Source organism: Tamandua tetradactyla, chromosome 5, assembly GCF_023851605.1.
Source record: "Tamandua tetradactyla isolate mTamTet1 chromosome 5, mTamTet1.pri, whole genome shotgun sequence".
NCBI lineage: Eukaryota > Metazoa > Chordata > Mammalia > Pilosa > Myrmecophagidae > Tamandua > Tamandua tetradactyla.
The window spans coordinates 847,450-869,936 of NC_135331.1; the positions used below are offsets into that span (position 1 = coordinate 847,450).

The following is a 22,487-nucleotide window of genomic DNA, read 5'->3' on the forward strand; positions in this document are numbered from 1 at the left end:
ATAAAAGTGATAAGGTTTTGTTGAATGCCTAAGTGACATGGGGTCATGAAGAGAAAGTAGTGCAGTCTTGCATTACTGCTTTCGGTACTTAAGTCCCAGCACCTTTTCTTTTTGACTGGCAACCACAGCCTTGGTCCCCAGAACCTCTGAGTGTGTAAGAGGCCATCCCAGCACTCCCGCCATGACATCCCACATCCAGAGGATGAGCCTCTCCTATAGGTAAAAAGCAGTCAGGGTCTTTTGATGGCATGGCTAGTTTGGGGTCTGGTGATGGCGGTGGTGGCAGCTCTTACTGCTGCTGGTGTGTGCTCCTCCGTCAGGTCCTCTCGGCCGTGCTTTGTCCCCATCCTACGCCAGGGAAAGGGAGAAGGGAAGCGAGTTGCCCAGGACCAGAGCGCAGACTGCAGCTGTGCTGCACCCCAGACCCAACCTCCTTCCTAGACGGCACCTGGCTATGCCTGGAAGGCCTTGCCAGCCCACTCCATGTCTTTGCAGCCCCTCCATGCCCAGCTCCTCTTGACCTCCTTCCCTGCTGGACACCCCCTTGAGTGCTGTGGTCCTCTGGAAGTTACCAGACACAGAATCATGTCTTTCTCACTACCTTCCTCTTGTCGCATCCATTCACCACACTTCCAAAAAGTGGTTGGCAGACTTCCCCTGTAGCTGAATAAAAATCTAGTTTATTACATAATATCCATCTGGTTTTTAATAGTCAAATGCTAAGTATTTTTACTTTGGAAAAGGAAGAAATTGGTCTATAACAGCTAGAACAGAAAGAATTGTTTGCAGGAAAAACTAAGTCATGGAGTGATGTGCGGGAGTGAAGCGAAGAGCTGCTGCTGGTGAGGCTGGAGCTGCGGGAGTCGCCTGGGCCACAGCCTTGGGGCCCCCCTGTGCCCGGCTGGGCCCCATCTCTCTTGGGGGTGGCCTATGGTGAGGATCGCCTTAGCCTTTAGGGGCACTTTGCACGCTGCCTCCCCTTAGAGTATGCTTGGGGCACATGAGCTGTTCCTGTTCTGTTAGATGGGTAGACATAGGCATACCGGAAGGAGAGCTTCCTTGGCTTTGCACAATTAGAGCTCAGTTGAGCCTCTGAACAGTTGTTTACAGCTGGATTATTTTGTTTTTATTTTAAAATATGGAAATAATATGTAAGTACATTGCCCTTTTGAAGAAATTAGAACATTTTAAAAAAACTAAAGTTGACTTGACATCTCTTCTCCCTGTTTATTCTCCACCCTCTGTGCTCCATCTCCTGGCAGCCACTGCTGTGAGTTCACAGTCCTTTCTGATGTGCTTTCACATAGTCACGTGCACACGCGTTTCTGTTAGGTTCAGCATTCCTTTTGGGATATAGCCATGAAGTGACTTTATTTTTTTCTTCTACAGTCCTTTCATTTATTTTCCAGAAGGCTAACTTTTCTTCTGTCCCTGTTCAGGGCATACCCTGTGACTTCTGGTCACTTTCTAGTAAGAATTCATCATGAGAAGAGACGTTACACATCCTTCTTCATCCTGTGCTGTGTGATGTGAAATGTCTTGGCTTCGTTCTGCGTGGCAGCTCCTTATTGAAAGGGGTGGTGGGGTCTCCGAGTTGCCTCCCCTGGCCTCGAGGACACGTCTCTGCCCAAGGAGCGGTTTAAAGCTGAGGTGGAGAGAAGTTTTCCCAGATTTTTCAGACCCTTCCCTCTCTGCCCTCACTGAGGCGCTCTCTTGTCCGTGCGTAGAGGGAGGAACTTCCCCCACCCGCCCTGCTGCCCGGCGCTCAGTGGGTCCGGGGAGCAGCCTCGCTCCCCTTGCCTCTCAGACTGGGCAAGCTGGGCTCCCGAAGCAGCCCCTCTTGGCTCGGCCATGAGAATGACTGGCAGTGGAGGGTGCGATAGATGCCAGCCCAGTGTGTGTCCCACCTGGAACTTTCTCTCTTGGTCCTGACATGTGGCGAAGAGGGAAGGGGGCACCCCACCCCTTTCCTGGACAGAGGCTCGCCGCTTTCCAACAGCTCTGGCCCGTAACTCATTTCTGTGCTCCCCCTTGCTTGCCTTTCCATTCTGTTTTGTTTTGTTTTCTTTTCCTAGAGGAGTTGTGGGTTAACAGAACAATCGTGTAAATACAGGATTCCCATGTGCCACCCTGTGTTAATATCTGCGTTGGTGTGGTGCAGTGGTTACAGTTAATGAAGGCACGGCTCTATAATTGTACTGTTATCCATAGTCCATGGTGTAACTTAAGGTTTGCTGTTTGTGTTGTACAGTTCCATGAATATTTTTAAAAAATGTTCTATTATATACAAATGAACACTTCCCCTTTTAACCACAGTCCGCCACTGTCAGTGCTGTTGGTTACCTTCGCAGTGCTGTGCTGCCATCACCACAATGTTCCGTCACCCCAAATAGGAACCTAAACTTTGTCTTTTTTTTGTACATGAGCTGGGAGTCAAACCCTGGTCTCCTGCATGGCGGGGGAGCATTCTCCTGCTGAACCACTGCACACCTGACCCTGTACATTTTAAGCTTTAATTTCCCATTACCTAACTCCACCTTGTCCCCTGGTAACCTGTATTTTATTTATTTTTTTGTGTGAGTGGGTATTAACTTTTTGTTATTAGGATCATTTTGTTCTACATATATAGTCAGTAATTCATAATATCACATAGTTGCATATTCATCATCATGATCATTTCTCAGAATATTCACAACAATTCAGAAAAAGAAATAAAAGACAACAGAAAAAAATTCATACGTACCATACCGCTTACCCCTCCCTTTCATTGGTCACTAGCATTTCAGTCTAAATTTATTTTAACATTTGTTCCCCCTATTATTTATTTTTATTCCATTTGTTTTACTTGTCTGTTGATAGGGTAGATAAAAGGAGCATCAAACACAAGGTTTTCATAATCACAGTCACACTGTGAAAGCTTTATCATTATATAATCATCTTCAAGAAACATGGCTACTGGAACACAGCTCCACATTTTCAGGTAGTTCCCTCCAGCCTCTCCACTACATCTTGACTAACAAGATGATTTCTGTTTAATGTGTAAGAACAACCACCGGGATAACCTTTCGAGTCTGTTTGGAATCTCTCAACCATTGACACTTTATTTTGTCTCACTTCGCTCTTCCCCCTTTCGTTCGAGAAGATTTTCCATGATGCTGAGCCTGAGCTCATTCTAGGATTTCTGTCCCACGTTGCCAGGAAGGTCCACACCGCTGGGAGTCATGTCCCACGTAGACGGAGAAGGGCAGTGAGTTTGCTTGTTGTGTTGGCTGGAGAGGGAGGCCACGTCTGAGCAACAAAAGAGGTGTAACCTGTATTTTAGATTCTGACTCTGTGAGTTTGTTTATTCTAATCATTTTCATATCAGTGAGATCATACAATATTTGTCCTTTTGGGTCTGGCTTATTTCACTCATGTTGTGTTCAAGGTTCATCCATGTTGCTGCATGTATCAGGACTTCCCTTTTTTACAGATGAAAAATATCCCATTGTGTGTACACATCCCATTTTATTTGTTCAGTCATCTGTTGAGTGCTTTGGTTGCTTCCATCTTTTGGCAGTCATGAATGATGCCACTGTGAACATCGGTGTGTAAGCATCTGTTCGAAACCCTGCTTTCGCTTCTTTTGGGTACACATCTGACAGTGGGACTGATGGGAAATGTTGTAACTCTGTACTTAGCTTTCTGAGGAACTGTGAGACTGTCCTCTAGAGGGGCTGCACCATTTTACATTCCCACCAGCAACAAATGAGTGTTCCTATTTTTTGTATCTTCTCTAGCACTGGTAATTTTCCATTTTTTTTATTAACAACCATTCTAGTTGGTGTGAAATGGTATCTCACTGTGGTTTTGATTTACATTTCCCTGATAGCTTATGATGCTGAGCATCTTCTTATGTGCTTTTTGACCATTTTTATATCTTCTTGGGAGAATGTCTATTTGATTCTTTTGTCCATTTTTTTATTGGGTTGCCTATCTTTTTGTTGTTAAGCTGAAGGATTTCCTTATATATTATGGATACCAAACCGTTATCGGATATATGGTTTGCAAATATTTTCTCCCATTGTATAAGTTTTCATTTTACTTTCATGATTAAGCCCTTTGAGGCACAAAAGTTTTTAATTTTGATGAGGTCCCATTTTTCAAAGTTTTCTTGTGTTGTTTGTGCTTTGGGTACAAAGTCTAAGAAACCATTGCCTAACAGAAGTCCTGAAGATGCTTCCCTGTGTTTTCTTCTAGGAGTTTGATAGTTCTGGCTCTTATTTTAAGAACTTTGATCCATTTGGGGTGATTTTTATGTAAGGTGTGAGGAAGGAGTCTTTTCTTTCACATGTGGAGATCCACTTCCCCCAGCACCATTTGTTGAGGAGACTATTATTCCCTAATTGCATGATCTGTGCCCCCTTGTCAGAAATCAGTTGACCATAAAGATCCCTAAAGAGTAGGAGAATAATCAAAGGTGATGGTGGAGTTACACAGAGAACGTTGGGTTTAACTAACGAAAATGATTGCTGAATCATTAAATTGGTAACTCTTTTTAGTCTCTAGTATCTTAGCACAGCTTAGAAGTAAAAATCTAAAATTGTGGAATTGTAACCTATACCAAACTCTGAAATCTGTTCCACATCTAATTGTTGTGATATACTTTGAAATATATTGCTTTTTCATATATGTTATTTTTCACATGCAAAAAAAGAAAAAAAATCAATTGTGATGATAAAAAAATATTTATTCCTTCCAGTGTGGACAAGCAGAGCTATAGGCTGAGCCCCCAGTGTTGGGGTTTGTTCAGATGAAACAACCCCAAAAAGGATAGCTCAAGTCTACTTAAAATTTAGGCCCAAGAGTCACCCCCAAGACAGCTTCTTTTATTGCTCAGATATGGCCTCTCTCTCCAGCCAACACAAGAAGCAATCTTACCACCCTCCCCCTGTCTCCCAGGGGTGTGGACCTGTGCAACATGGCACAGAGATCCTAGAGTGAGCTGAGACTTAGCATCAAGGGATTGAGAAAAACCCTAGAATGAGCTGAGATTTAGTATCAAGGGATTGAGAAAACCTTCTCGACCAAAAGGGGGAAGAGGGAAATGAGACAAAGTGTCAATGGCTGAGAGATTCCGAACAGAGTCAAGAGGTTATCCTGGAGGTTATTCTTATGCATTAAGTAGATATCATCTTGTTATTTAAGATGTAATGGAGAGGCTGGAGGGAACTGCCTGAAAATATAGAGCTGTGTTCCAGCAGCCATGTTTCTTGAAGATGATTGTAGAATGATATAGCTTTCACAATGTGACTGTGTGATTGTGAAAACCTTGTGTCTGATGCTCCTTTTATCTACCTTGTCAACAAACGAGTAAACATATGGAATAAAAATAAATAATAGGGGGAACAAATGCTAAAATAAATTTAGTTTGAAATGCTAGTGATCAATGAAAGCGAGGGGTAAGGGGTATGGTATATATAATCTTTTTTTTTTCTTTCCTGTGTTCATTTTCTTTCTTTTTCTATTGTCTTTTTATTTCTTTTTCTGAATTAATGCAAATGTTCTAAGAAATGATGAATATGCAACTATGTGATGATACTGTGAATTACTGATTATATATGTTGATGTTTTATTAATTTTTTTAATTAATAAATAAATTTTAAAAATATATATTTATTCCTTCTAGCCTCCAATGTTCTGGAGCAGCTAGAAGGAAAAATCTGAGAGGGTGATATGGTAGCCCATGACAAACTCTGGAATCTGTCCTGTAACCACTTGTTGAAGAGTGCTTTGAAAACTATTGCTTTTTACTTTATTATTTTTTGCATATATGTTATGTTATACAGTTTAAAAAGTTGAAAAAAATCAGTGGGCCATAAATGTGAGGGTTGACTTCACAGCTCTCGATTCAGTTCCATTGGTCTGTCTCAACTTGTTTTTCTGTTTTTTGTATGCTGTATGGTAGGGTCACATTTCATTCTTTTTCCATGTGAGTGTCCCATCATCGTAGCCCCACTTGTTGAATATTTGTTTGTTTTGGGAAGTACACGGGTCAGGAATTGAACCCGGGTCTCCTGCGTGGCAGGAAGAACTACCCTGGCACCCCCAACCTGTTCTGTCTCTTTTTTTTTTTTTGAACTTTTTTTATTGTACAATATATAGCATATATAGAAATCAAAGAAAGAAAAAAGCAAAAGTTTTCAAAGCACTCTTTAATAAGTAGTTACAGGACAGATCTCAAAGTTTGTCACTGGCTACCATACCATCATATTTTTCTTTTTTTTGTGAAAAATAACATATATACAGAAAAGCAAATAATTTCAAAGCATAGCACAACAATTAGTTGTAGAACAGATGTCAGAGTTTGGTATGGGTTACAGTTCCACAATTTTAGGTTTTCCTAGCTGCTCGAAGATACTGGAGACTAAAAGAAAATCAGCTTAATGATGCAGCAGTCATATTCATTTGTTAAACCTTCCCTTCTCTGAGTAACTCCACCATCACCTTTGATCTTCCTGTCCCACTCTTTAGGGGTGTTTGGGCTATGGCCATTCTAACGTTTTCGTGTTGGAAGGGGCTGTCACTAATATGGGGTAGGGAGATGGAACTATCTGATGTTCTGGAGAGGCTGAGCCCTCTAGGTTGCAGGACTTAGCTGGTCCAGGGACCCATCTGGAGGTTGTAGGTTTCTGGAAAGTTACCCTAGTGCCTGGAACCTTTGTAGATTCTTACATGATCACCCTAGGTGTTCTTTAGCATTGGCTGGAATGGTTTTGGTTGAGGTTTGGTAAGTTAATGTAGGTAGCAATGTCTAACTGAAGCTTGCGTAAGAGTGAACTCCAGTGTAGCCTCTGGACTCTGAGCTCTCTCAGATACTGATACTTTATTTGTTACACTTTTTCCCTCCCTTTTGGTCAGAATTGTTGATCCCACAGCACCAGGGCCAAACTGATCCCTGGGAGTCATCTCTCACGCCTCAACCTGTTTTTAAATGTTGCAAGTATGTGGTCCATTAAGGATGCAAACCTGCTTTTCCTAATCTTTTTCAAATTGCCCATGGTGTCTTTTGCTTCACTTTGGAGTGTGGAATCTGAAGAATTGTTTTAAAGTCTTAGATGAAGCAAAGAGAAAGTTAGATTTTTGTGTCTTCTTACGGGTCATACATGTGGAGTTTTTTATATGTAAATTGATACGTCTGGGGAGTAGACAGGTGATATCGTTTGTAAAGGAAAACCTCTCTGTGGCTCTTGGGTGCAATAAACTGCACCCTGATTGTGGCAGCACTTAGAACTGCCCCCAGGTGAGCTCGGAGGAGGCGTCAGCCTGAGCATCTTTGCTCAGTGTGCAATCTGGTTCTCGCAGGGAGAGGCCTGAGGTGTCGCCAGTTGTCTGCACCCTGCTACATCGGGCTCTGCGGGCAGTGAGGCTGACACGCCCGGTGCCCTGCTCCCCTGTGCAATCACAAGTGTTCCTTTCGCTCCGTGGTCCCCTTGCAAGGTTGACTGCGCCTCTTCCCATTTAACGCCCTCGTGAGTTTTCTGGCATGAGCTGTGGCTTCCTGCCATGGCAGGCCAGGTGGCGGGGGGACGGCGGGTGCCTGTCAGGGAAGGGTTGCCAGAAAGCGCAGTAGGCAGCAGCACTACAGGAAGTCATGGTCGCCGGCCCATCAGCCAGCAGCGTGAAGCTGAGTGCTCACGGCACTCCTCGAGGGCATCGACCCTGAGACAGTTCTGGATTCCCACTTTAGGACTCGGAGGGTTATGGGAAACTTCCCCTGTCTTTCTGCCAAATTCCAATTATTTATGATAAGCCAGCTTCTTGCTTCCTGGTTTACCTGCAAATTGCTGCTCCTTCCCTCCTTTCCTTTATCTCACACCTCACCTGCCTGGTGTTTGGCTCCTTGTAGCCTGAAGCCCACTGCATCCATTCCATGAGTGTCAGTCCATGGCGACCGCACCGTGGCACTGTTAGCAGCTCTGCTTGTGACTGTTGGTGGGTGACATTTCCCTCCTGTGACGGTGCTGCCTTCCTGCCCCTCCCAGCACAGTGTCTGGCACAGGTGCATTTAAGAAATGTGAGTTGAGTGAATCAGTGTTTCTAGCAAACCACATGTAATCCTTAAGCTGTGCCCTCTTGGATCAGTATTGGTGTGCAGACTGCACTTGGTTTGAGATCAGTGCTCCTTCACCCAGGTCTTCTCTCCTGGGTAGGGGCAGAACCTCTTACCTGCCTGTCGTCTCACAGGGCCCGGGAGAACGAGATGTGCTTCGTTCGTGGCAAGTGACCCAGTCTCCAGTTTTGCTTCCGCTCACGCCAGCAGAGATGGAATGTCGCTTCCCCTGGCAGAGCCCCAGGATCGGGAGGACCTGGAGCCCGTTAACAAGAAAATGAAAGGGGGTGAGTCTTGCACTCCTGCTGTCCTTTACCTTTTTGCGACTTGTGTGGGAGCCCACCATCGCGTGGACACTGCCCTCAGTCAGTACTGACAATGCCTCAGCGTCTTCTGAGGGGAAATCTAGCCCTTTTCTTTGCTGTTTGCATAATCAAGACAGAACGAAGTTTCTGAGCAGGACCTGCTCTTTGCTGTTGGCCTGGAAGTGAAGCTGTTCTGAACTGCAGAAGTGATTTAAGACACTCTCTGTGCACATGTGACAACTGAAACATATTGTCTCTAAGTCATAATTTGAACTCACATTACAGATGATATTGAGAAAAATCAGTGCTCTAAAACGGAAGTTTAAAAGTCTGTAGAACCTATTTGGAAATGTAGTAATGGAACAGTAGCCAGCAGCTGTGTGTGAGACTTGGAAATGAGGCAGGGTGGGGTAGGAGCGGGGGGGTCCTGAGGTGTTGTGGGGAGGGGGCAGGAGCTGCCCCTTAGCTCAGAGCCAGGGGGTAGATTGGTCAGCTGGGGGACGATGTGGAAAGAATTGCCAGTAGGTACATAGAAAATAGAAACAAGTATATGCATGAGGCAATTTTTATTTCCAGGAAAAATGAAAATTTTGAGGAAAAGAGCTTATAGTGTGCTGCTTGTCTCGGTGGTGACTTAATACCGCGGCAGTTCACCTTGTCGGGAGGGGCCACGGGGTGGAGCTCCCCCCAACGTGACCAGGCAGAGTGTGTGGCCACAGTCAGAAGCAGGAAGTAGACGCCCGAGGGGGCAGCTTCCTCAGAGGAGGGCCATAAGAAAGGTTTTTTTAAAAAATATTTGACTTTTAAAATTGTGTGCAACTATTTTAAAATAAAAAAAAATTATACTTAACATATGACATTATTGAAAAATAATAACAAACAAGTTGAAGAAAAGAAAAAATGTAAAAACCCACTGTCAACCTCGTGGAATCTTTGCCAGCACTTTGCTATGTACGAGTCCATTTTGTTTGGTTTTTATTGTTTGTTTTGTTAAATACATCACATACAAATACTGTTTGACAACTGACTGTTACCACTTGACCATAGAGCCTCAGCATCTTTTTTATATCACTAACTATATTCTCCTAAAACAAAACGTGGAAGCGTTGGCTTACTTCTGAAAGTGCACGCACGTGGGGAAGGGCTTCGCCGTCTGCCTCTGGGGCCCAGCAGCGGCACGGGGGCTTCCTATACCTTCGGATCCAGCAGCTGGCGACGCGGGAGGCCATGAGCTTGTCCGCTCTCACAGCTGGGGCGTCCAGCCTGACCCCTGGTTGTCTGCTGCAGACCAGCACGAGGGCAGCCCGGCGGTCCCCGAGGGCGCGGACAGGATGGGAGAGTCCCTCACCTGCATCATCTGCCAGGAGCTGCTGCACGACTGTGTGAGGTGCGACGGGGCCGGTGCCGGCACACTGGGGCAAGCCTGTGGGTTGCGTTTGCAAGTGACCATCCACATCTTGCTGGTGGGGCTGATGAGGAGGATGCCAGCCCTGGCGACGTGGCTGTGGTAGAAGCCGCGAGAGCCACAGGGCCAGCGCCGCACTGACACGGCCATTTATAACCTCCGGGGGCCGAGGGTGCTGGCAGCTGCAGAGCCAACAGACTGTGGCGTGCTGTAAATGTTCCTAGTTAAAGAAGTGTGGTCTTGGGAGAAACTTCTTGTACCTTAGGCCTGTCCGAATCCCAGCATATCCCTGCCCTGCCAGTTCTCACCGCCCCCCCCCCCCCAAAAACAGCAGTTACTGTGGCTGCCAGTTTCTTTTAATTAACCAAGTGGAGTGAAGGCATGGGCAGGTGGAATCGTGTTTTCCCTTGGGGACCATGTCTCACGGCAGTGAGGACCCACACAGCTGGTATCAGTCCCGCCTTGTGGGTGGGCTGGGGGCAGCAGGAGCCCCCGTCCCCTCAGCGTCCACCAGAGCAGTTCCTACCCACGTGGAGCAGGGAGCACCCAACCCCACACAGAGGTGCTGCCACGGGCCACTCCAGCTCGAGGCGTACTGAGACCAGAGAGCTCAGGGCTTCTGTGGGCTTGTTTCTCCCGTTTGTGATCAGAGTTCAGCCTGAGCAAGGGCCCAGCCTCCTTAGGGAGAGAAAGGAGGGGGGCCCCCAGGGACCCCCCCGCTCTCTGCTTGTTGCCTCCTGGGCGGAACTGGCCCCACAGTCTGTCTGGCTGTGGGATCCTGTACGGCCGTTTGTCTGGGCGTGCTGCCACAGAGCAGGATCTGTGGGTCCCAGCCGCCAGCCCCTGGGTCCTGGTGTCCCCTCTCTGCTTGGAAACTTGCCCTGTCTTTGTACTCAGCCTGCAGCCCTGCATGCACACGTTCTGTGCAGCTTGCTACTCGGGCTGGATGGAGCGCTCATCCTTGTGCCCAACATGCCGCTGCCCCGTGGAGCGGATCTGCAAGAACCACATCCTCAACAGCCTGGTGGAGGCATACCTCGCCCAGCACCCAGGCAAGTGTGCTGGCTGCCCGACCTTCCTCAAGAGGTGCTCGCTGCGTGTTCAGCTCTGCGGGTTCACTTTGCACTGTCCCTGCGGCAGGTGGCCAGTGAGCAACACTGGTTCCTTTGACTTGTAGACAAAGGTCGCACTGAGGAAGATGTGCGAAGTATGGATGCCAGGAATAAAATCACCCAAGACATGCTGCAGCCCAAAGTCAGGAGGTCTTTTTCTGACGAGGAGGGGAGCTCCGAGGACCTGCTGGAGTTGTCAGATGTCGACAGTGAATCCTCAGACGTTAGGTAGGACTTGGCCTGGCCGGGGGTGGGGTGGGCTGGGGGTTGGATATTAGGAATGAGTTTCCTGCTGTGGTCGGGCTGAGCTCCTTACTTGTCCTGAGCTTGTTTTTCTGGTGTGTGGTGCTGGGATGGTCATTTCCCTGGGCTGGTGGTGTGGCAGTGATGGGCGGGTGCGTGTTGTGAGTCCTTCCATAGGCGTTGGAGCTGTGGGTGTCCCCGTCCCCACCTTCACCTGTGTCCTCTTCACCTGCTCACGCCCCTCATCATGGTGGCGTGCTGGCTGCTGTGTCGGGGTCATAGCTCCCGTTATGCCATTTGTTCCCCATGAAACACACTTCCTCTCTGTGCATCTGTCGAGGGACTCCAGAGTCCTACTGGATCCATTGCAGTGCTTATTAGGATATTATAATGAAAAGGCACAGGCACCTACCTAAGGGGATAAAACCCTAAGTAGGCTTCATTATACCTGCTTGACTTGTTGGTGTTTCCTAATTCAAAAGTCCAGGATTTGAACTGTGGGTTGAGGCCCTGGTTTTTTTTTTAATTGACAAATCTTCACGCACATACAGTCCATACATGGTGTACAGTCAGTGGCCCACAGTATTGTCACATAGGTGTGTATTCATCACCATGATCACTTGTAGAACATTTGCATCACTCCAGAAAAAAAATAAAAGGGAAAAACTCATACATCCTGTACCTCTTACCCCTCCCTCTTAGTGACCACTAGTATTTCAGTCTACCCAGTTTATTTTACCCTTTGCCTCCACTATTATTTATTTGTTTATTTATTGTTCCCCCCCTTTTTTTCTTTAACTCATCTGCCCTGGATAAAAGGAGCATCAAACACAAACAAGATTTTCACAATCACATAGTCACAGTGTAAAAGCTGTATCATTATACAGTCATCTTCAAGAATCAAGGCTACTGGAACACAGCTCAGCAGTTTCAGGTGCTTCCCTCCAGCCATTCCAGGACACCATAAAGTAGAAAGGGATGAATAACCTCCAGGATAACCTCCCAACTCTATTTGAAATGAAACCTCACCTTGTCTCATTTCTCTCTTTGCCCTTTTGGTCATGAAGACTCTCAATGCCATGATGCTGGGTCCCGGCTCATCCCACGAGTCCTGTGCCATGTTGCCAGGGAGAGTCACACCCTGGGAGTCATGTCGCACGTAGCAGGGAGGGTAGTGTGTTCACCTCCCAAGCTGGTTTAGAGAGAGGCCACATCTGAGCAGCAAGAGAGGTCCTCTGGAAATGACTCTTAGGCCTCATTTTAAGTAGGCTTAGCCTATCCTTTGCGGGAATAAGTTTCATAGGAGTGAGCTTAGAGGCCCAGATATTTTAAAAGATGAAAAACAAAAACCCCCAAACCCAAAACACATCTTTGTTTCTTTTATAAAATTTAATGAATAATGGCCAAGCAAAAAGAAGAAAACCAAAAACCACTGTTAATCTTGCTTTCCAGAGATAACCAGTATTTAGCATTTTGTTGTGTATCCATCTGGTCATTTCTATGTGTATTCTCAGAATTTAAGAAAAATAAGAATCTAATATACTTATAAATAATGTTATAAAGATGGGTTTGTACTTACTGTACATATGAGGTTGTTTTTTTTTTTTTTTAAGTTTAATGGGTTTATTGCTAGAGAGAAAGAAACAGTAAAAGCAAGAGGAGAGCAGGCAGGTGGGAGCCAGTGAAACCTGCTAACAAAAGGAAGAGAAAAATGGCTCCTATACATATGAGTTTGTTACCTGCATTTTCTTTTTAACAGTATATTGTGAATATCTTTTTGCGTAAAAAAGTATATCTCATCATCTTTTCAGATGGTCATCTTTTAAGTTCATTTTTTGGTGTGCTGTGATTACTATACCTAATAATTATATATTGTAACTGATATTCTGTTGTTGAATATTTGAGGTGGTTCTGACTTTGTAAATTCAGAAATGGTGCAGTGCTTGTCCAAATATAATTTTATGCACGTGTCCAGCTATTTCATGAAGATAAGTACATAGAAGTAAATGACAGGCCATCCTACTGTGTCAGCCTGGTGGCGTGTGTGTCACCACGCTGCCCTCGAGCTGGTGCTCTGAGCACTCTGTGTAACCCTCACTGCTGCTCGATGCCAGCACGCTTACAGACCTGTGCAGCTCAGGAGGAGGAGCGGCCATCTCGTCTCAGCGTTACTTCTCTTCTTCCATGGCTTTTAGCCTTCATTCGGTCAGTCCTTTGGCGGCACCCTAGAAGGGCTTTCTCCACCAGAGAGGAGAGAATCTCTGCAGTTTCCAGGGTTCTTTCTTATGTCCTACTTTTCTCTCTAGTGGTTTTGAAAGCACGGTTGAAATGCAGTGGAGGAACTGATTTGGAGTGGTGAGGCGAGGAGAGTGCCACTTGCCGTATAGCGTTTTATTGTGATGTAACAGCGGGAAGAAAGTGGGGTGCTGGTCAGGTGCCCAGGGCCTGCTTCTGGATGCCAGCTTGTTGGACTTCGATGGGGTTGTGTTTGCGGAGGGAGCCCGAGCTGCGTCGGCACCCCCAGAGCGGGCCGGGAGCAGTCAGGGCCACAGTGGGGACGTCTGGGCAGTGTGCTGGGCTGAGGCTAAGTGTGGGTGCAGAGGGAGTAGAAAGGAGTTCCCAGGACGGCTCTCAGCATCTGGCCTCTTCTCTGAGAGACCCAGAGCCCTTCGCGTAGGCAGGAGAGTCCCCATACTGGATGGCCTCCGTGCAGCAGGTTCTGCAGCTCCCTGCCTGCAGGCGGCTGAGTTCTGCCCCGTTTCTCTCACAGCCAGCCCTACATCGTGTGTAGACAGTGCCCGGAGTCCAGGAGGCAGCTGGCACAGCCCCTTGCCTGCCCCAGGCCTGGAACTGAGTCAGGAGTGCTGCCGGCCCAGGGGGACGCACCCTCGACGTCTGCCAGCTACGCTGCAGGTGAGGCCCGTTGGCGTGGGTGCCCCTGCTCTTCTGTCCCTGTGGATTTCTCCACACGGCATCTGGCTTTTCAAATGTTTTCATCCAAGTAAAAGACTCTGAAAATAACGTACCTGGATTTTGTGAGTTGAGCTGGTCGGCACAATGGTTGTGTTTGCAGGACTCTGCTGCGCAGCCTGTGTTCATGGCCACGGCTTGTATCGTCTCTGGTCCTTTTGTTGCTGTGCTCACACCTGCCCACGCTGGCCCTACTACCCCTGTCACTTGTGGCTTTGACATCCTGCAAATGGCTGTTGGTTTGTGGACTGGTGACAGCTCTGCTCCTGAACCCTGGAAGCTGGGCTGCCTCTTGGGCGAGCTGATGTCCACTAGGAGGGTTGTCGAAGAGACAGGATGCCCACCCCGCACCCGCCCTTCAGACTAGACACCGCCCTCTGAGACAGGCATGCCCTGCTCAGTGCTGTTCCAGCAGAGCTGCCTGCTCCTGTAGCTGCGCCTTTCCAGAGGGGCCCGAATGCCATCGTGAAGGAAAGCCAGGGGCTCCCGGCTGGCACAGGGCCTGGCCTCTGGGTAGCTGGTCAGCCTGAGCGGGTGGCAAGGTACCTGGCCAGGGCTGACCGGCTCTGTAGCCCGCATGCCCAGTGGCTCCGCTGCAGCACCAGGCCGCATCCACAGGTGTGCTCGAGCGTGGGTTCTGGCCAGCCCGGCCTGTCCTGATGCCTGACACTTCTGACTCTGCCCTTGCCGGCTCTGCATCTGTGTCATTAGATAAGCCCCCCTCTTGCGAAGTGGGATTCTCACAGCACCTGCCATATGTGGTTGAAGCATGTAGCGAGCGCCTCACGGGCCTGGCTCCCTGAGCTGGTCTCCTTGCTGGTGCCAACGGCAGAGCTCGGGCTCAGTGCAGGGGGCTCCCCTGCTTCGGGCCGGGTGGGCCTGGAGCCTCCATCCGCACCTGTCACCTGCCAGTTGGAAGGGTGCAGATTTTCTCCTACCTCCTCAGAAATTAAACATAGAGCATGTTTTGTTGTTGGAGAGCATGTTTTGTTGTTGGAGAGCATGTTTTGTGTGCCTGTTCCTTACTTTTTAGAAAACAGTAGGAAACCTTCAACTGATCTTTGAAATAAACCAAAAGAGAATTTTCAGTTATTTTTCAGTCTTTTGCAGGCTCACGCAATGTAAACAGCAGACCCTGCTTTGGCCTTCAGGAAACTAGGCCTGTGCTCCCTGTGTTTTCTCCCCTGTGGCGCGTCCCTCCTGTTCTGCCCTCCCGTAGTCGCTTAGGCTGGGTGTTTCTCTCCTGCTGTCCAGCATGTTCCAACCCAAGATCTGTGTCTGCTTCAGCCACCCAGGAGTACGTGTGCCCACTGCAGGGCCGCCACGCCGTCTGCACCTGCTGCTTCCAGCCCATGCCTGACCGGAGGGCCGAGCGGGAGCACAGCCCCCACATCGCCCCCCAGCAGTGTGAGTGGCTCTCATGGTGGGGGCAGGTGGGGGTGGACTTTGGGGTCAGGTGGTGGCTAGGTGGGTTCCCTGCCCCCAGAGGCAGCCCCCATGGGACCTTTGGGGACTTTCATCCCCGCTGAGCTCTGGTTTCCTTGTCTGACAGCGAGGCTTACTGCTTGCTATAAGTAATATTTACTTACTTACCGTGGGGGCCGAGGTGAGAGATGCAAGGTGGGTGCCTTGCCCAGCTACTGACACATACCATGGGGTCAGTACGCACTAGCCAGGGAAGAGTGTGAACTCCCCCAATAGTCTTCACTTTTGACCCTCCTTTCATGTAGATTGCTTTTATACAGAGACATTCTTCGATGTCTTTTCTATACCTGTAGAAAGACTTAACTACTTACAGGAATTTTAACCTGTTTGTTGACACTACATTCCATGGAATTCTGTTGTATGGAATATTAAGCACTAAGAAAGGTACTGCACCCTCTCACTTATGTAAAATAACTGGAATTTGCAGAGTTGTAGAGACGGAAGTCGGTCAGAGGTCCCCAGGGACCGACTTCTAAGCAGGAATGGGGGACTGGCAGGCACCTCATGTGGGCAGGGCTGCTCTTTGTGGGTGAAGGTCTTGCCAGTGGCTATTGGGGACGGTGGACAACATTATAGGCTCTGGAGGGGTTAATGTGAGAAACATTACGTTGCATGTACATTAACACAATTAAAAAAAACTCTGCAAAGGCGAAGTAACAGCCTGAAATATCAGTGTGGTGCGTGGAGGGAGCAGCCACTGAGTCCACGGCAAGACAGGTAGGGGCTCGGCCATGGCCTCGGCACCATGACACAGGCGGACATCTGTTTCATGGATCTTAGTATTTTTCTTAGATGAGCATCTTTACAAAATAAGAAATAACATGGGTTTGTTAGCTTTGTCTAAACTCATAAGTCACAGTCACCCCGTGCACTCACCTCTTACAGGAGCTCTGCTCACCTTCCCTGAAACTTCTCATGTCCGCTGCTAGAAACTGGGATAGAGTGTGATTCTGCAGGCGGCAAATTGCATCCCCTGTGGGGCCTGACTGCTTCTCCTTTGTGTCCCCAGGTGCGGTTTGCCTGCAGCCCTTCTGCCACCTCTACTGGGGCTGTGCCCGCACGGGCTGCTTCGGCTGCCTGGCCCCGTTCTGTGGTAATGCCAGCTCTTTCGCCCTGATTGGGGTTGGTTGTCGACATTCTTCTGTGACCTTTAGGGCAGGTGATGGGCCGGTGGCCTGCCATGTCCCCAAGAAAGGGACACACGCATTAGTCCACCACTAATTAGCCCCCGTGTCTGCTGAATGGTATGTTCTTAGATGTATCTTAAATTCAAATTAGCTCAGAATCAAAGTGACTTAACAATTAGGGAAAAATACTAAGTTTCGGTCCATGGGGTCCGTTTACACACTTGACCCGGCACCGCTGAAGGGCTCGCTTCTGCGGCAGCCTCCCAGTCTGGCAGACCTAGGCAGATGCTGGGAAGCAGCCGGATGGCAGCGATTTTTATTTGTTCTCCATTTAAGGGTGCGTTCTATCCCAGAGCATTTTGTTCTGGCTGGGAGTATAGTGAAGGGAATTGGTTGTGCTAGCTGTGGGGTCAGTAGTACTTTCAGAAAGTGTCTTCATAGGGCAGGTCACTCTCCCTTCCTCACGCAGAGCTCAACCTCGGAGACAAGTGTCTGGACGGCGCGCTGAATGGGAACAGCTACGAGTCGGACATCCTGAAGGTATCTCCACTTCACTCCAGCCTAGGTCCAGCTGGGACCCGCCACGCTACGTGGCTTTTCAGTTGCCTTCAGGACTTTTTTTGTGTTTCCTGTCTTCAGTCCATTGGCCTATCTCTGATTTCCTCATATTCCCAAAATATGTATTTCCTTTGTGCCTCTGATGCCACGAGCCCCTCACCCTTGTTTCCCACTGCTCTGCCTCTAAGGGGGTCTTTACTGGATGGGGTTGGGTGCTGTATGTGAGCCTTTCGGGGCGCCGGGGGCCTTTCTCTGTGGCCCCCTTCCTTCTGGGCATATTTTGTTCCCAGGTCTTACTCACGAAGCCCACTGAGTTTTTAGCGTTTTCAGTGTTGCCTGTGCTTGCTGGTTCTCTTGCCGTGTGTGTAGCCTGTACACAGTGTGCTGTACCCCCGATGCCCAGGGAACCCTCGCTGTGTGCACTTGGTTGCACAGTGGCATGCCCCTGTTTGAAGCCTCCAGGAGCACTGTGGGTGCTTTGGCGTCTCGGGGCCTGTGAGGAGAGCCAGGCACTCTGCTCTTCTCCCAGGTTGCTGAAGCCTGTCCCCAGAATGGGGAGGCTCCAGCCAGGTGGCCTCAATTGTCTGGACCGCCCCTGTTTCAGGAATGTCTTTGCAAAGTGTGTGAGACCTTTTGGTAATGTCCTGGGGCTCTGAAGCAGCCTCTCGAATCAGGGTCCTTATGCAGCCAGTGTTGGGGGCAAGAGCTCCTGATGGGGGGGAGCACAGGGCCCTGGAGCCGCAAGGAGCAGCGTCCACTTTGTTGTGCTCAGACTCTGCCGAGGCTTTCAAAAGCTGCCAGACTTCCCTCAGTAGGGTTGTCTGGTAGGTGGTTTGTTTGGGCAGTTTGAATGCAGTTGTTCCTGGGAGTGGATTAACGTGAGTGCTTGAGAGTTCTGTGGCTCCTGAAAGTCTTTTCTTCTTAGTGTGTAAATCCTCTGGGGCTCACAGCAGACAAGCTCCGTCTGTGTAACCCCCAGCTTTGTCTGGGCATTGGAGCCCCTGGTGGTGAGAGGCCCCCTGAGGGCAGCACTAGCAGCCAAGCAGCCCCACTTCCCAGCTCAGGGCCTGGACCCCAGACCGCAGGCCCTCCCAGCCCCTCCCCATCCAGTCTCTGAACGCGGTGTGTCCTCGCAGTCCAGCCTCAACTGGAGGCCCAGCTGTTGTGCTGCTGCTTGGCTTGGCTCTCCTGGGCTTCCCCACCGCCAAAGCCCCTCAGTGGCACAGTTTACCTGCTTGTTCTAGTATTTCTTTCTCTAAACTAATATTTCTTCTCATTGCTCCTTTTCTTTCCATGACCCAGAATTACTTGGCAACGAGGGGTTTGACGTGGAAAAACGTGTTGATGGAAAGTCTGGTGGCGCTTCAGCGGGGAGTGTTCTCATTGTCCGGTGAGCTCATTTCCTCGCTCGGCTCATTCTAGAATGGTGGTGTGTCCACCCGACCATGCCCAGCACGAACTCTCGCTGGCCAGTCTCCTGCAGTTCATGACTTGAACCTCACACGCCCTGGCACACAGGCCTGTGAGCTTTCCTCTCCCAGGGTGGGAGTGCGGCTGCAGAGGCGCGGCCTTGTTGGAGTCTCAGCATATCCATGGGTTAACTTTGGGGCACTGGGCACGTTGTTCTCCAGCCGTCATGTCCCCTCCCGGGCGGGACCCACACAGCGTGCTGGGAAGGATGATTTCCATCGCTGAGAGTCTATATCAGGGGTAATGTGTGACGCTGTTTCTAAGACAAACCTATTCTGGAAGAAGACAGCTCCTCGAGCCCAGCAGGCCCTGTGTGTCCTCTCCAGTCTTCCCTGGCAGGACAGCTGTTGCCCGCTTGATTAGCCAAATCTGTATGCAGGGTTTTCCTTCCTTTTTTTTTAATGGACTTATTGTTTTTTTGTAACAATAATGATTCTCAGGGAAAATGTAAGAGATGCAGAAAAGTAGAAGGGATAACGTAAAAATCACCTGGAATCCACCCTGTAGAAATAGCACCAGTGGTGAGGCTTTGGTGACACCCCTGCGGATGCCTCTGCGTGTGCAGACCTTTGTGTGTGCCCAGTTCCACCTGCAGATGCCTCTGTGCGTGCAGATGCTTCTGTGTGTGCCCAGTTCTACCTGCAGATGCTTCTGTGTGTGCCCGGTTCCACCTGCAGATGCCTCTGTACGTGCAGATGCTTCTGTGTGTGCCGGGTTCCACCTGCAGAAGCCTCTGCGCGTGCAGACCTGTGTGTGTGCCGGGTTCCACCTGCGGATGCCTCTGTGCGTGCCCAGTTCCACCTGCAGATGCTTCTGCACGTGCAGACTTCTGTGCGTGCCCGGTTCCACCTGCGGATGCCTCTGCACGTGCAGATGCTTCTGTGCGTGCCCGGTTCCACCTGCGGATGCCTCTGTACGTGCAGATGCTTCTGTGCGTGCCCGGTTCCACCTGCGGATGCCTCTGTACGTGCAGATGCTTCTGTGCGTGCCCGGTTCCACCTGCGGATGCCTCTGTACGTGCAGATGCTTGTGTGCGTGCCCGGTTCCACCTGCGGATGCCTCTGTACGTGCAGATGCTTCTGTGCGTGCCCGGTTCCACCTGCGGATGCCTCTGTACGTGCAGATGCTTCTGTGTGTGCCCAGTTCCACCTGCAGATGCTTGTGTGTGTGCCCGGTTCCACCTGCAGAAGCCTCTGCGCGTGCAGACCTCTGTGTGTGCCGGGTTCCACCTGCGGATGCCTCTGTGCGTGCCCAGTTCCACCTGCAGATGCTTCTGTGTGTGCAGACTTCTGTGTGTGCCTGGTTCCACCTGCAGATGCCTCTGCACGTGAGATGCTTCTGTGCGTGCCCGGTTCCACCTGCAGATGCCTCTGCACGTGAGATGCTTCTGTGTGTGCCGGGTTCCACCTGCAGAAGCCTCTGCGCGTGCAGACCTCTGTGTGTGCCGGGTTCCACCTGCGGATGCTTCTGTGTGTGCAGACTTCTGTGCGTGCCCGGTTCCACCTGCAGATGCTTCTGTGTGTGCAGACCTCTGTGTGTTCCCCGTTCGGAAAGTGAGCCCTATGTGACGGGTGCTTGATCACCTCGTTTTCCACTCAGCAGTGTGCCATGGGCCCTTGCCACATTGATTTTTGATTACTATGTCATATTCCAATAAATATAATTCCGCAATAAAGGACACAATTATTTTCAGTTTCTCACTGTTTCAAACAACACTGCGGTTGTTAAGTAGCATGTGATATCCAACGTTTGAAAGCTGGTCTCCTTCAGAAGATAAATGGGGTTTCTGTGGTTGATGTGTCCTTCCAGGCTGACCCCGCCTTCTCCTTGCCTGCCTCAGGCCCTGCATTTGCCTTTCAGATCTCACAAATAGGAGAGATGAGCAGGGATTTACTTGTATTTGCCCATGTTTTACTCTTAACAAAATTAAGATCTTCTTATGGTTGTGTATCATTTGCTTGGCTGTGTCCTTTGCCCATATTTATGCCAGGCTGTTTGTTTTTTCCTGGTATGGATTTGTATGATCTTTGTTAACTAAGGTTATAACACATTGCCATGTCTTTCCTTGTATCGCTAGGGTTTCAGCTCTGTTGATTATATTTATTTCATTTTTGGTATTTAAATTTGTAGGTAGTGAAATTTCTAATCCTTTCCTGTGTACATTTGTTTAACACTTATAACTATCCAAAGGTTCCCTGCAGTTTTCTTCTTAGTACTTTTAGGTTCTGATCTACATGGAATTGTTTTGCTGTAAGTAAATAACTTTGTGTCTAGATTAGTTTTGTTTTAGTTTGGACTGTGCAGACACCCCGTGTGGGCAGTGCCCTCTTCCTGCTCGCATGGAGGCTGCACTGCTTGATGGCTGCCTTTCTCCCTCCAGACCGCCGGGTCGCTGGAGACACCGTGCTGTGCTACTGCTGTGGCCTGCGCAGCTTCCGGGAGCTGGCCTACCAGTACCGGCAGAGCCTTCCCGCCTCCACCCTGCCAGGTGAGGGACCCGTGCTCACGGGGCTCCCGTGCTGCCTGCGCGGCACCTTCCTTGTGCGCCTCTGCTCTGTGGGCTCGGCAGAAGCGCGCGTGGCCAGGGAGTAATCCCGCTGCCCCCTGGGCCCCCAGCTTATGCGAGGACTGCCCTATTTGTGTGACAAATAGGTGTTGCTCTAAGGAGCCGAGAACATTCGTCGTTGCCCATCACAGCACTGTGGTTTCCTGAAACACAGCTGTGCTGCAGGCAGCAAGAGCAATTCACTTCCTGAACTGGATTTTGTGCTTTTTTTTTCTTTTCCTAATATCTCGGGACAGTTTAAGGAAACTCGCTATGGAGTATGACACAATGCTATTTGTCTCTCTTTGGTTCTGCACTTTAATGAAGTGATTCTGGTTGTGACTGGTGTCCGTGCATGACGGCGTAACCGGCTCTCTCTCCCCTTTTAGTGGCTGTCGCGTCCCGTCCTGACTGTTACTGGGGTCGCAACTGCCGGACTCAGGTGAAAGCGCACCACGCCATGTGAGTCGTCGCGCCCGCAGGCGTGTGCAGGGAAGGAGGGACGCCTGGGAGGTGGGCTTCTGGCCACACGTCTCACTCTCGCTCACGGCAGGAGCACTTTTGGGAAGCCTTTTGGATAAATTGATATCTCAGCTTATAGGGATGTGCCTGGAATAGCGAGCAATTTCCTTGGAAAGCCACATATTCTTTAAATGGCGTCTCAGTGTACAAATGCTGCTCCTCCTCTGTGGCCTCACGTCGCGCTGTGTGTTTGTGTGAAGGTTGATCTGTCTTCAGCCTCCATGTTTTCTTCGTGGAGTCATGTTCCCGGCCTCCCGGGCAGCCCTCCATTCCCGCTCGTGCCCTCCCTGAGCCGCTGCCCATGGTCACTGGTGACGAGGTGGCTGGGTTTGTTCGGTACTGTGGGCAGGCATGGTGGCGGCTCTGACTGACCCCGTGGAGCTTCCCTGTGTGCTTTTGCAGGCTTGTGCATGCTGGCCTCCTCGCTGGGCCACGAGTTCCACATCTGGGAATCATTTCTTTACCTCTGTTTTCAAACCGGCGACATGATCGCTGTAAATAGACCAGACTCCTGTGTAGTTTCAGGTTGATGTGTAATCCCCAGACAGTAATTTGGGGTTCGAAATAAAGTAGTTGAGAGAGCACCCTCAATTCAAGCACCGTGGTGAGCAACAAATAGGAAGTGTCCCTTCTAAATACAGAGTGGGGCGAAC

General features: G+C 49.3%; 1 protein-coding gene across 1 annotated transcript in view; it reads left to right on the forward strand.

Moving 5' to 3' along the window:
* Positions 1-22,487, forward strand: part of CHFR (checkpoint with forkhead and ring finger domains) — a 45,473-nt gene that overhangs the window by 15,399 nt on the left and 7,587 nt on the right. The window contains exons 6-16 of the mRNA XM_077159500.1: positions 8,227-8,379; positions 9,685-9,784; positions 10,700-10,860; positions 10,986-11,142; positions 13,928-14,070; positions 15,415-15,534; positions 16,622-16,705; positions 17,209-17,279; positions 18,600-18,687; positions 21,148-21,255; positions 21,702-21,774. Of these exons, the coding sequence (XP_077015615.1) occupies positions 8,227-8,379; positions 9,685-9,784; positions 10,700-10,860; positions 10,986-11,142; positions 13,928-14,070; positions 15,415-15,534; positions 16,622-16,705; positions 17,209-17,279; positions 18,600-18,687; positions 21,148-21,255; positions 21,702-21,774 (1,258 nt within the window). The remainder of the gene's footprint in view (positions 1-8,226; positions 8,380-9,684; positions 9,785-10,699; positions 10,861-10,985; positions 11,143-13,927; positions 14,071-15,414; positions 15,535-16,621; positions 16,706-17,208; positions 17,280-18,599; positions 18,688-21,147; positions 21,256-21,701; positions 21,775-22,487) is intronic.